The sequence below is a fragment of the Epinephelus moara genome, chromosome 19 (assembly GCF_006386435.1).
Source record: "Epinephelus moara isolate mb chromosome 19, YSFRI_EMoa_1.0, whole genome shotgun sequence".
In the NCBI taxonomy this organism is placed as follows: domain Eukaryota; kingdom Metazoa; phylum Chordata; class Actinopteri; order Perciformes; family Serranidae; genus Epinephelus; species Epinephelus moara.
The window spans coordinates 23,740,887-23,754,595 of record NC_065524.1 but is presented as its reverse complement, the minus strand read 5'-3'; the positions used below and the strand labels follow the sequence as shown (position 1 = coordinate 23,754,595).

Below are 13,709 nucleotides of genomic sequence, written 5' to 3'. Positions count from 1 at the left end.
GGGTTTAAACCTTGCAAGAGGACATGACTACAAGGAAATGGAAGCTATAAAGGAAACCACAGCTGAGATGTTTTCTTGCAAAGCTGCAAAACTGAAGTTAGACACAAAGTGGTCAAGAGACATGTACAATAAACAAGCTTACAATTAATATGAGCCGTCATGAGCGGATTCATTGGGAGTTAGGAGACCAAAAGAACATCACCTCCCTTTTCCATATGTATACATTTGAATGATAAAAGTCATGGTTAAGATGGACTCGCTATTTTTTTATATGCCCAACTATGAGTCACTTGTCTTGCCCTCTAATGGCACTAACATGATTGTGTGCAGTAACAAACTGAACATTACAAGGTTACAGGAAACGGAGGAAGTCAGCTGTCCGTCTTATGAATGGTGCCCCTGACTCTCGTTGCAGTGGCCAACTCGTAGCTGCCCAGAGTGCAGGCAGGATGTTGTGTACCAAAGATTGGTTTATTGTCACTCTTTTGTGGAATAGCCCCTCTTGTGTGAAATGATGATTATTGCTATTAATTCAGTGTTCTGATACTGATAGACAGCAACCGTTAGCACTTGCTCTCAACATCCGATCGATGAAGGCTCCAGTGGCAAAGCAGCAAACCTGCAGTAAGTGATTTTTTCCCCCTCTGGGAGCATAAAGTCAGATAAAATCCAGTATAAAAAAATAATGTGCCCCCACTTAAGAAAAAAACAGAAAAGAAAAGGAAACGTTGATTTAAACATTCTACAGCAGATGTTAAGAACCAACAGTACTACAACCCTACAACAGCTGTTCAAGCAGATATGTCATAAAGGTTGCCATAAACTGCTAAAACTCACCTTGTGCCTGGCACATATTGATGAGTGTATTCAGCATCTTTAGATTTTACGTTCATATCAACCTGCCACGCCTCTCTCAATGCGTCAAAAGATGTTGTCCGTAAAGATAAAAGTTTCAAATACATAACAGATATTGTGCAGAGAGATCAAGCTGTTGGGAAAAGAATATCTCGAGGCTGCTGCTCAGAGATTGCTGGAAATGAACCTGTATGTTTACAAGCCCAAATATCTAAGAAAATGTGTCCTCTGTATATCAAATTTAGCTCTCAGCTGATCGAATGAGGGCAGCTGCAGTACATACTAAAAGTAAAAAGAAAAGGTGTGCGAATCAGAACGCACCCACAGTCAGAAACAGCATGTCCGTGTAAGCAGACATGTTGACTTGTCCATTGCAGAAATGTGAGACTTCTGTCCACAGTAGCATTTGCTGAAGGGACCAGTAAAACACTCAGAGGATGTTTTATTTTGGCATTGCATTTATTTGTCAGTACATACCAAAGCAGACACAATTTCAAATGTAACTTGAATCTTTTACATTCATAATGACATAAGTTGAGTGGTGAGACAAAATATTTGAATGCATCACATGAAAAGTTCAAAGGCGAAGCTGTCAAACATAAAAGAATCATGCTCTCTCATTTTAAAACAGCCATTCTGAAGAGGAGTCACAGCGTCCCTCTTTTTGCTTGGCTCAGCTTGTGCCTTTTGCATTTGCATTTTAAGCCATTTTAGCTTCACTGTCCCTGATATTCGCCTATCAGCTGCTGCCTCGTTAGATTTAAGGTGGAAATGTGTTTAATCCTCACTTCCTCTACCTCAGCAGTTATTCCCTCTGACTTTTGGTGCATTTATTTATCCAGCTTTCCGCTCTCCACTTTCTCAGTTTTACCTTGAGGTTCTTTTATTTTGTCTGAAACTTCAGACAGCTTTGATTTCTCAGCCTGGCTTCCTTCCGGTGCCCCCTGATGCAACTCTTTGATTTCTGCATTGACAGCTGTCTTCTCCCTTGGCAACGCAGTTTGGACAGTTTGGGTTTCATCCCCACTGTTTGGCTTCTGATCCTGCACGTCAGGAAGACTCGTCACGTCAGATTTAAGAGAAGACTCTTTATCTTGACCTTTATTGCTGACATCTTCAACGCATTCTGCTACTTTATCCTCACCTTTCGCAGCTTCAGATTTACTGATTTCCTTTGACTCTGTATGACTGTTTTCCTTTGCCTCGCTCTTGGGGTTTGTACTTGAAGACACTTGAGCCCCTTCTGAAAGCTGCTCCGTCTCTGCGGACAGATTGCTTTTTTGCTCTCCTGTAAAATCTGCGGTTGTCTCAGCTGTTTCTGAAATGGTAACCTTATCTTGCACTTGAACGCTGCTTAGCTCTCGAGGCTTGTCTGATTCTTTGGACACCTGGGCTGAGGGCTCGTCAACGGGCTCCTTCGCTTGAGCTGGGGTAAAACTATCTTTCTCGGCATCTCCTTTTTTACCATCATCAGATTTTTTCAGAGGTTCATCCTCTGCAGGGACCTCTGGCTTTGAAGATAGATCATTCTGAACTGTTACCACTGTCTCTGCAGCTTCTTTCTCTTCTTTTTCAGCTACTCTCTGATGTTCCTTTCCTTCCTCATCAAGGCTCTCGCTTAACAAAGCTTCACTTTGGGTATTTTTATCTATGCCACTGTCCCCTTCATCGTCAACTGCCTCAATCTCCTCTTTACTTTCTTGACCTTTCCCACCATCGTCACCTCCATTCACTACATTTTCTGCTGATGCTACTTGATTCGGCTCACTATCAGACACCTGCTCACCTTCCTCCTCTCGACTGTCTTTATTATCACTCTCTTCCTCACTGCCCCCTTTATCTCTTTTGGTACACTCCTGCTCGTCTTTTTCCACCTCTGTCTCCTCCGATCCTGTCTCCTCAAACTCTGACATCTCAATTTCTCTGGTGGTCTCGGTTATGATCTCCTCGACAAACTTGTACTGCGGCTCAGCTCGTCTGTGCGGGCCTCCCGGGCGGCTGAGGCAAGGCAGGGTGTAAACGGGGGACTGGTGGTAGATGTAGGGCAGGGAGATTTGGGTTTCTGACATGGTGGAGAGCCGAGCCTCCTCACCACAGAGGAGTTTCCTGCAAAAAAGGGGAGACATTGTAACATGGATGAATTTAGATACTTTTTATGTCTTTAAATAGATTTGTTTTTTGCCGTTTTAGTATATTATTATTATACTTATTAGGAAATTATTGATGTTTTTGTTTTTACAGTAGTATGCCATTGTAATTGCTGTGATTGCAGTAGACACTTCACTTTGTTTAACTGCAATATTCGTAAATGCAGTGTTCTTAATAGATGATGAAGAATGAAGATTATCGAGGAATATTATGGATGAGGTTTTTCAATGAGCTTGTCACTTTAAAATGCCTTGGTAATAATAATGATGACTATGACTAGTGCACCAGTGGGAATTGGGGGAACCAGCCCAGTTTAAGGACAATGAATCGCCTAGTCTCGCTCACCAGACCTTTCTCAAGAAAAGAAAGGTCTGGCTGGGCCGACTCTCACTTTAAAATGCCCCGGCTGCTTGTATTTCTTTCAACCAATCACAATCGTTCTGGGTGGTGCCACAGCAACGCTGCGCTTGCAAAAATATTGCCAGGGGGGAAACAGGTTTTGGTGTAACACACCCACAAAAATATCGCCTACAGGACGCGAACCATGGCAGAAAAATGGCTACATCCCCACAAGATCAAACACCGCAAAAGTTAGTAAAGGACGTGTTGAAAATGGTTGAAAACTGCTACAGAACCGGAGGTGGTAGGGCGGGACTTCAGCGGGTGGCTCGTTCCGCCCAATGAGAGGCTGATCTATGCAGCGAACTTCCGCCCACTCAGACTATGAATCGCCTAAAGCCAGGTTCACGCTACACGACATTTTTGTCTGTTCTGGCAGTCACTGTGAAATTACGCGATTGTGGAGTCATAAAATCATACTGTGACTTGACAGACTTCACGATGGTCCACGACCAATCATCCCCAGTCGTCTCTCACAACGTTCGGGATGTAATTGGGTTATTCTTGTCTTATTTGTTTTTATTTTTTTTGTATATAATTTAAGTTTTTATTGGTTTGAAAGGGTTGGTAAATGGCATACATATATTATTTTGGCACATATTTTCTTATAATATGGAGGTGGACTCCAGTACATAAAGAAAAATTAGCAAATAATCTGGAAGGAAAGAGAAGGAAACAAACTAACAAACAATAACATGTCACACATACGTATGTCCTCGTACATCACTCAACAGGGTCACATAGTCACAGAGGAAGATCATAATTATGTAGGTTTACGTATATTCTGTTTTGATATGAGTCCATAACCATTCCTAAAGGGATACTCCTTTCTCCTGATCACCATTTATTCCACTAAGCATACATTCATAAGATGCTATTTCCACCATTGCATTAACACATTCTTTCAATTCCAAGGCCTCTGTTATTTTTCAGTGTCTTAGAACAACTCCACAGACAGTTATTAGACCCACAATAATAACAGAAAATGCACGTTTGGATACGTTTGGTATTTGCAACCGATCCCCAGTAAACACAACTTTGGACTTTAAATTGATTTCTGAACCAAGCCAACAACTTAAAAGTTCTAATACTCTAATCCAGAGTGGTCGGACCACATCACAGTCCTATATACAGTGCAGGAAAGTTCCTGTTTTAGTTTTACATTTCCAGCAGCAACAACTTCATTCTGTAGAGTCATAACGGTGAATGATAATATCTATACAGTACCTGATATTGTTTGTTGTGTCCTATTTTTATCATTATTACTATTATTTCAGTCACTGTGTCTGTTCATGTGCCAGCCGAAATGTTATTGTAGTAACGTAAAAAGTGCCGTCAGATGGCAACAGCTACATTTGAAGCACTGCATGCAAACTATGCAAGTCACTGAATCCTCCACAACAAGTTCCTGCAGATGCTTCACAATAAAAGCCTGTTTATACAATGAAGGGATTCTCTCAACTGAAATTATAAAGGGCTTTTAATTTCAACATATACAGGAGGTGTTGTGCATGATGCATTAAATTTACCAGGGCAAACAGAAAAGTAAACACAGAAAGACACAGACGGAATAATAAATAAAGGTCCATTGATAAGGTAGTCTGTTTCAAATGGAGCTGGTAGCCTCTGCTATTTTTTAAATTTTATTCCTTTATACCCTCCATTATGAAGAAAAGCACATGTTGCCACACAGTTGTCCACGGCAGCAGAGCGCTCTGTGTTCCTATTGGTCAAAGTGATGGCTGTGACGGGGAGAAGTCACGAACAAACATGTTCCAGACGTGTCGTCGGTTGTTGTCTACTATGACACACTACACAAGATGAAACGATGCATTATCGCGTTTGACATTCGTTGTCGTTCACGATTCAAGCCAAAATAAAACGCCAAAGTATATCAGTACACAATTCCTTAGCTCTAAATATTGACATCGTTTTCAACTAACCTATACAGACGACTAAAACAGCCTACTTGATTCCTGAAATTCAGTTACAACTTTTGGTTTGCTTGGCCACCCCATCTGGCCACCCCTGAACAATTTCTGGGAGCACCACTGGCTGTCACTTGAACTATTTTACCTTAAGGATTTAAGGTAAATGCATTCAGTACGCCTTACCTGTAAGACATTATCTCCACGTCCAAGGCCATCTTCACATTTAACAGGTCCTGGTATTCCCGCAGGTATGCAGACATGTCAAATTTGCAATTTATGAGCTCATTCTCAAGTTCTTTGATGGTGTTCTGGAGCAAGAGAGGAGAAAATACATGTTACTGCATATCACGTGGAAAGTGGTCAATAAATAAATAAACAGATAAACAAACTGTCTCACCTGGTAATGAATCATTTCCTCCTTGTGGCGATCCTCCACGTCATGGAGTTGCTTCTCCAGCGCTTCCCTGGTGCCTTTAGCGCAGTCCAGCTCGATGTTCTTGGCCTGCAGACGCCTCCTGTACTCCTGGATCTCCTGCTGGGTCGCTTTTAACGCCTCTCTCTTGATCTCAGCTGCCTCCGTTAATCTTGCAAACTGAGATCGGAAAGTTTCTCCCATCTGCTGGACGTCAGAGACGGTATGACCTTCCAGTTGTGCCCTTATGTCCCGAAGTGCCGCAGTGACGCCTGGGTTGCCAAATTCATGCGCCCTGACAGTCACCTGCGCATCCTGGATGTGGTCACACATCTCTGACACCTCTGCTTCATGGTTCCTCTTTAGGAAGTGGATTTCATCCACGAGGGTTTGGGCTTTCTTGTCCAGCTGCAGTTTCGCCTGATACGCGTCACTGATGTCCTTCTTGAGGACCACAATCCTGCTCTCTGCGTCCGATCTGCTCCGCGCCTCCTGATCATACTGTCCCCTCAGGTTGGACAGCTCTTCCTCTAGATTCTGATGCTCGATTTCAATCTGGTGCTTCTGATGAGTGATGTCTTGAACCAGCTCTCTCAGCTTCCTCAGCTCCGGTCCATACTCCTCCTCCAAACAGGATGCGGGCTTCGCTTTGCCCCTGATCTGCCCTATCTCCTTCTCCAGCAGCTGGTTCTGGTACTCCAGATGGTGCACCTTCTCTATGAATCCTGCAAGACGATCATTCAAGCCATGCATCAGTTCTTTCTCATTAAACTTTCCAGATAGCGGCTTGGTCAGATTCATGCCCGTGGACGCGACGCTGGTGTCTAATGCGGAGCGTTTGGGCTTGTATTGTAGATACTCATCTGGAGTGTTTCTGTGCGGGAAGACGAATCTGGTGTCCATGCTGTGACTCAGGCTGTGGTGGTGGTGAATGTCCGGTGCAGAGATGCTCCATGCGGGCTTTTTATAGCCGTCGCCATCTGCTCGGTCTGCAGAACGGAGCTGTCCGCGGTGCTGAAAAGGTGTAGCATCAGCTGATGGTTCAATGAAAGCTTACACTACGGTTTGTCGCAGACAGCAGTGACGTAGGTGAGCTGACTGTAGATGCAGGTCCCAATGCAGTTAACCCTCTGTGTATTATTATTATTATTATTATTATTATTATGTGTCAGAGTGGTTAAGTTGTTACTTCAATAACACCAGTCCACGGTGTTTCACGATTTGCTTTTAGCAGATGACGTCATTTAAACGCCAGATGCCCATTCTGTACAGCCGGAGTGTCAAACATAGGGCTCGGGGGCTAGAACCGGGCCGCCAAAGGGTCCACTCGGGCCCACTTTATGACTTTGCACACCTGATATCGAGGCTAAATGGGGATTTATACTTGTGCGGCAGAGCCTTTGTGAGCATTTCTACTTGTGCAGTGGTGTGTCTGTGTCACTCTGCAGTTACACCTCCAAAACACTAGTCAGCAGTGGAGGTTTCTGTGAAGTGCACACATTAAACACACATTAAACATGGCTTAATAGCAACAATTTCAAACACAAGTACACAAATCAGCTTCACTATAACTCGCAGCATTCACAGACAAAGCACTTGTCTTTTGCTGGACATGTTTTCCCCACAAATACAACATGCTAACATTTTTAGCACAAGCCTATGGTATTTTACATTGTATAAATTAGCCTAGTGGCTAGCAGACTTTTTCTCTACTCATATGAAGCTAGGTACAACAGCAACAATTAGCAAAGGTAACATTACAAAATTCGGCTTCATTACAACTCACAAGGTTTACAGACAAAACAACTGTTTTATACTCAACAAGTTTGCCAAACAAATATAACATGCTAACGTTATTAGCACAAGCCTATGGCATTTTACATTGTTTAGCCTAGCGACGAGCTGAGATTTCCTCTACTCGTATAAAAGACAGGATAAATCCTGAAATATAAATCCCCAAAGGATAAATTACACACACAACTTAAAATGCTATTTTGTGGAGGCTTTATTATCTTCGCAATTGATTGTTTCTTATCTGTGAAATTAAATCAGCTTACAAAAATAGACAGGAGGTCTGTATCACAACGATGCATAGTTACATTTCTGGGGAGGTGCACGTCAGGCTACGTCGTAGGGTACAGCGTAGGCTCTACGTCGATGCAAAGCTTACGGCATAGGTATGGCGTCAATTTGACGCAGTAGTATAAATTCTGCCTAAGAGGTGCCAGGTTTCAGGAGCAGGCTAAACAGTGTGTAGATACTTCATGTAAAATGCTGCTTCAGAGGCTTTTCCTCCCTGACCAGAATAAAGTTCTCTGAAATAACAATGAATACCTACTGTGATCAGATATGGGAAATTGTGGAAAACATTGTCAACCAGCAGCTTCAGTACAAAAGATTCTGTGTCAGACTTATGTCTTAGAACAATGTGGGTGGAAACCTGTTCAGTGCCCGATGTTGTGTTCACACTGGGTGTAAATAAAACAACTTGATTTAATTTTAGGCTTCAGATAATATATCAATTATGAATAATTTATTTGATCTAGCTCCAACAGACAGTGCATGGACACAGAATATTAAGTAGCCAACAACCTGGTTTTATACATCTGAAGAACTTCTACAACTACAAAAAAATGAACTGCTTGGCAACCAGAGCAGGCATCTAATTGAGACAGGCGTGTATTTGTCAAAATGTGTAGCCACACTGGGCTAGTAACTGGGCGTTTAATTGGGACGAGGCTTGCTGCCCCCACAACCCGGCTGCAGATAAGCGGATGAAAATGGATGGATGGAGTCCTGCTTGCCTTCAGCTAGTTCTAGAGCAAGAATATATCACACTGGAGTCCCAGTGTAGTTCAAGGAGAATGTTTTACTGCTTCAAACTCTGTCATGTATACAAAAACAATTTAAGAACACAAATGAACACCACGTCTTCATCTCACTGTAAGGATCTTTAGAAGACGTAGTTTCCACTTGCGTCATTTTGTTATTTTGATGTGTGAGCTGTTGTGGTCACAGTGTAATGTAGCTACAAACAGAGCCGATCACATCAGCCTGAAAACAAAATGACATGTTTCATGTTCTGTAACAAAGAAAACCACTATTTTTGTTTTAAATGTTTGTCTGATCCTGAGCTGCAGCTCCGTGGTACTGATTGATTTTGATATTGAAACTGTATATTTGTTTTATTTACAGCTCTTTTATGATCACTGTCCTCGTGAAGACAGTAAACACAGAAAGTAAACAGGAAGTTGCAATGTTTAATCTGCTGAACTGTGTAGGTGACAAAAAAAGCACAGGAGGCACTTTACTCAGCATTTATATTTATTATCCAAACTAAAGCACCATTAAGACAAAGTGTAGCTTTTTAACTGGCGTTTTTAGCGTTTAATGACAATGGACAGCCCGTCACCTATAGTGAGCATGCTCAGATCGATCCTCTCGTCCTTGTGTAGCTTTTTATTGAGGTGATCCAGAGTCTGGGAGTTGAGATCACCGGGAGGAGGGTTCACAACCTTTCCGCTCCACAGCACCTTCAAGTACACAAACAACAGTGCTGTTTTATTCTGTTCACACTCAAAACAAGCTGAACAACTCTTAATATAAAGCATGACAGATCCTGCCTGTGTAAAGTGTGCTTACATTGTCAATCGCAATGATGCCCCCAGGTCGTATGAGCTGCAGGGACGTCTCATAGTATCTGTCATAGTTGAATTTATCAGCATCGATGAACACAAAGTCATATGTTCCAGTTTCCCCGGCTGCTATCAACTCACCTGATGAAACAGAGATGAAGTTTAAAATGTACAAATGACTGAGTTTTATCAGAAATCATGACTGGTATTTATAAAAGCACTTACTCAGTGTCTTCATGGCTATTTGATGACGCACATCTATCTTGTTTTCAACTCCTGCCTAGAGAAGAGGTTACACTGTGTGAGAACTGTGCAGGGGGTTTAAGTGGTTCTTCCTCTTTAATTGTTTTCAAAGAGAATGTTAGAGAAGGCTAAAACAGGAATTGATTTCACTGCTTGGCTTTGCATCTTTATGTGACACAGTTTCCTGAGCAGACACCTTTTTTTACACTCCAGCCTGCAACATTTTGTGAAGACACACTGACAGAAGGTAGATGTGCAGTGTGCTGTCAGCTGCACAATTTTGCTCTGACAGAGGCAACGATCAATCTTAATTAACTTGCAAAAATGCCAAATTGAAGTGTTACATAAGTGCCAGGCTGTGTAATGCAACCTGTACTGAGTTAAGATTAAAGGTTTAATGAATAAATCCTGATTTTTACAATATCCACTTTAATTTTGTGGAGACAACATGAGTCAAGACATTTTCTCACCTCTTTAAAAAACGGTTTGGCGATGTCGATGTAAGTCTCTTCTATTTCACACGCTACCACATGTCCATTCTCTGGCATGGCCAAAGCCATGCTCAGTGCATTGTACCCCGTGTACATCCCTGCAGAATAAATATAATATTAAAACTGAGTCACTTCAGAATTTGAGATTTAGTCCTTTACAGATGATTAAACAAGAAGAGAGTCTTCTATGGAAGCAAAGAAAAGCCGTATGTGGATTTGAATCCCAACGACTGATGACTTAACACCCATTCTCCATTCTTCACCCATCTAACCCTAATGACACACAAGATGGCAACTCACATGTGACCCCAACGACTCTGTAAGGGTTCACACCCACACAGAGTTTAAAGCCTGCGACTCCGCACCAGTCCTTCAGAACCGAAGACACCTCTTGGATGAGAGGCGAAATGTCTTCAAGAAACTCAAGCAAGTCCAGTTGCCTACGATATGGCACTTAAGATTACCATGACCTGGATGACTGAGAATCTTCACCGACATGTTGGCATTGTACGTTTCTGCAAAACATGGATATATTATATTTGTGCGTTATTATGTACCGAATACGTTAAAAGTTTGCATTTCAGCAACGCTGTTGTTAAGCACAGTCGCTTGAGCGTGATACACTTCTTCAAAAAAACACCAGGCAGAAGTCTTACATATTGTTAAATGTAATTGGGCCAATCACGACAACCCCATGGCTAGACCTTTCAGTGAATTTCATAATGCTAATGATTTCCTTTTACGCATAGAGGGCATTGAGCTCATTAAACCTTTGGTCAAGGAGGGTGACAGAATACAGAAACTCAATCAAGGGAAGCTTAAACTGGATCCTTTAAAGTATCCTGGTCTCAATGAGGATATAGACTTCACGTGTTGTTTGCGATTTGTCATAATTTTCTACAAGCCACAAACCTTTTTTCTGGGTATCTTACCTCTGGGTTTTTTTCATTACTGTCTATTTGTTTCACCTGTCATGCCATTATACAGGTTGTGTGATGGCCTATGATTGGTTCCTGCCACTATATAGGCAAGGCCATACCTGTGTTGTTTGGTTTGAAGGCTTGAAAGCCCTGACGAAGACCTGCAGTGGTCATAACATGTTGGCGCTTTTATGATTTAGCAAGCCAGTTGCCTTTTTCTTTTTCTAATGCTGTAGTTGGGTATGGTGAGGAAAAACTTGGAAATTGTTTTGGCTTAAAATACCCACACAATCCTGGCTGGAAACGCAGCTCGATAGGCCTATTTGTGGCCCAGTGGAAACTGTGATAGGCCGCTGCACAAAAAGCTGATGGAAATGTAGCAATGTTTCACTAAAAAACAATCAGTTTTGTTGTTTGTTGGTCTCAAACAGTGGTCTGCAGCTCGTCAGGTGTCTCGCCTGGGTGACATGTCAACCACCATCCCCTCCACCTCCCAATGACAGTCGGCTTATATACATGTAACCAGAAGTATGTCACTGTAGGAATGTGATATGACACGTATGAAATGTATAAATATAATGTGTCCTTGCTTTGCAGGAACGTACAACAGCATCATTTTCGTCTGGTGTCTGCGCTGCATTTCCAGACCTAAAAATTCAGCAGCTTAAATTGGATCGCTCAAATTCAGATACCAAAATTCAAGATTAAAAAAGTCAAACTTTAACATTGATTGAGCCTGACTTGAACCGACCCGACCAGATTAGCAGAATTTGATTTTCAACATTAACTATTCAGCAGTGATTTAATTTCACAGGTCTTTCAGTTGCTTTTAAAATTATTACGGCTCCTTTTTGCTTCCATAGTCTTCTACTTGATCTCACATGATCTCACCAATTTCAATGGCTTTAGTTGCATTTATCAGTTTGATGAGATTTGCCATAAACTGGGCCTGTTCACTGGGAACCATCATGACGCTCCAGGGGTCTTCAAGGGTCCTCTGAAATGAAAACATAAAAACATTTATATCATTATATTGTCCGACTCAATGGATAAACAGCTCCTCATAAGCTGTGTAGTGTTTTTCTGGCACTGTGCTGCCCTCTAGTGGTCATAGAGAGATTGTATACAGTTGTAATTAGGTATTCTTTGTAAGTTTATTGTAGTTGTATTGAAAGTAAACATGATAGAATTTAAACGTGACACAAAACACAAACTGAATAGTGCTACTGATGTATCTTAAGCTACTTTTTTTCAGTATGTAGGATCTGCAAGCACAGATCTACTGAGTTCTCTCTGTTAGAGCTACAAACTGAGAAACTGTGATGTACCCATCACACATGAACACTTGATCTAACATTATGAAATCTCATTACATCTAAATGTTGTAGTTGTATTGTTGGTGTTGTTGTTGGGATGATTTGATGTTGTGTTGTCTTGCTACTGTCACTGCTGAAGCCGTTGTGTCATGAATATGTCCTATTTTGCAACTGTCTTTTTTTATATAACAGTGTCTTTCAGCAGAGAAATTATTCTCTGTTTCCTGCCCAGAGACTACAGATGAAAATTAAGTTGTTGCTAACTCTGGTGCAGCTAAGTAGCTGTGCACTGTCCCTGTTTAATAAATGATATAAATAAATAAAGTTCCAAAGTTTGACCCAAAGTTTAGAGGCAACAACTTCAAAGCTACAGTCATCTTTAGTTTTTAGCCTGGAGCTTGGGATGACCAACCGGCGTTCCTCTGACCTGAATAACCTGCTGGTGGCTTCAGCATGTTGATACATGTTCGCAGGCGCCTGCCCATGCTAAGCTAAGGGATGATCGAATAAAACTGAATTTCAGAGAATAAATTCAAGACATCTGATTGGTTGTAACATGGGGTCTTTAGACTGCCAAATGCAAGTATGATGCTGAATGTATTAAACTATGTGGACCTTGAACTGAGGACCCCGTGGCTGGACCAGTTGGGAACAACTGGCTGAAGTTATCACAAGTGTGTGAGGACTTACCAGTCTGAGTTTGGTGAGGACTGGGTGCTCCCTCACCGAGTTGTTGACAACATACTGCAGCACAGGATCGTCCTTCCCTTTGCCGTGGCTCTTACCCATTAAGGCAGACTTTCCCACGCCTGAAACAGAACAGCAGCTACTGTTAACACCAATCCAACAAATCTCTGCCAGATCATACACAAAAACACCATCCCATACCTGATAGTACAACAGCAAGTCCAATGCAACAAATCATTTGGATACCTGAAGCCATTTTGTCCTAGGCTCTGGGCTTTGTCAAAGAAAGTCTCAACAGTTGTGGTTAAATCCATCGACTCTCTCTGTGTCAGTCCTATTTGTACTGCCTGTGTTTGTTCTGCTTAACCATTGACAGGGCAGTGCAGCGTATTGATTTTTCAGGTATGTTGCAAAAGTAGGGAACTTTTTGTAAGATATAAAGTATGCACCATGTGTCTATCAAACAGGGACGTTGGTCTTACTTTTAAAGGAGATTAAATTACTGAAAATCACAGTAGAGCAGAACAAAGGTCTCTTAATATAAAAAGGCACAGTCGCTCTCCCAATAGATTTTAGTCGAGTTTGTTCAGTTAATATGCAACCCAAACAAGCACACTTTGGACTGTTTTATCTGTGTGTTTTGCTCTCACTGTCTCTATTACTCAGTGCTGT

At 41.8% G+C, this 13,709-nt stretch overlaps 2 protein-coding genes across 3 annotated transcripts; both read right to left on the bottom strand.

The window, feature by feature from the left end:
• Positions 1–1,311: 1,311 nt before the first annotated feature.
• LOC126406776 (neurofilament light polypeptide) lies at positions 1,312–6,904 on the bottom strand. Its single transcript, XM_050071264.1, has 3 exons — positions 5,731–6,904; positions 5,517–5,641; positions 1,312–2,961 (listed from the first exon to the last, which is right to left on the bottom strand). The coding sequence occupies exons 1-3, from the start codon at positions 6,646–6,648 to the stop codon at positions 1,686–1,688; spliced, it is 2,319 nt and encodes a 772-aa protein (XP_049927221.1). The 5' UTR covers positions 6,649–6,904; the 3' UTR covers positions 1,312–1,685.
• A 2,147-nt stretch (positions 6,905–9,051) lies between these two features.
• comtd1 (catechol-O-methyltransferase domain containing 1) lies at positions 9,052–13,415 on the bottom strand. 2 transcript variants are annotated; one of them, XM_050071868.1, is made up of 7 exons: positions 13,284–13,415; positions 13,041–13,159; positions 11,926–12,031; positions 10,094–10,212; positions 9,606–9,660; positions 9,388–9,521; positions 9,052–9,278 (listed from the first exon to the last, which is right to left on the bottom strand). In XM_050071868.1, the coding sequence occupies exons 1-7, from the start codon at positions 13,291–13,293 to the stop codon at positions 9,126–9,128; spliced, it is 696 nt and encodes a 231-aa protein (XP_049927825.1). In that variant the 5' UTR covers positions 13,294–13,415; the 3' UTR covers positions 9,052–9,125. The 2 variants fall into 2 exon arrangements, with proteins under 2 accessions (XP_049927825.1, XP_049927824.1); XM_050071867.1 differs by having other exon boundaries at positions 13,239–13,398.
• Positions 13,416–13,709: the final 294 nt, after the last annotated feature.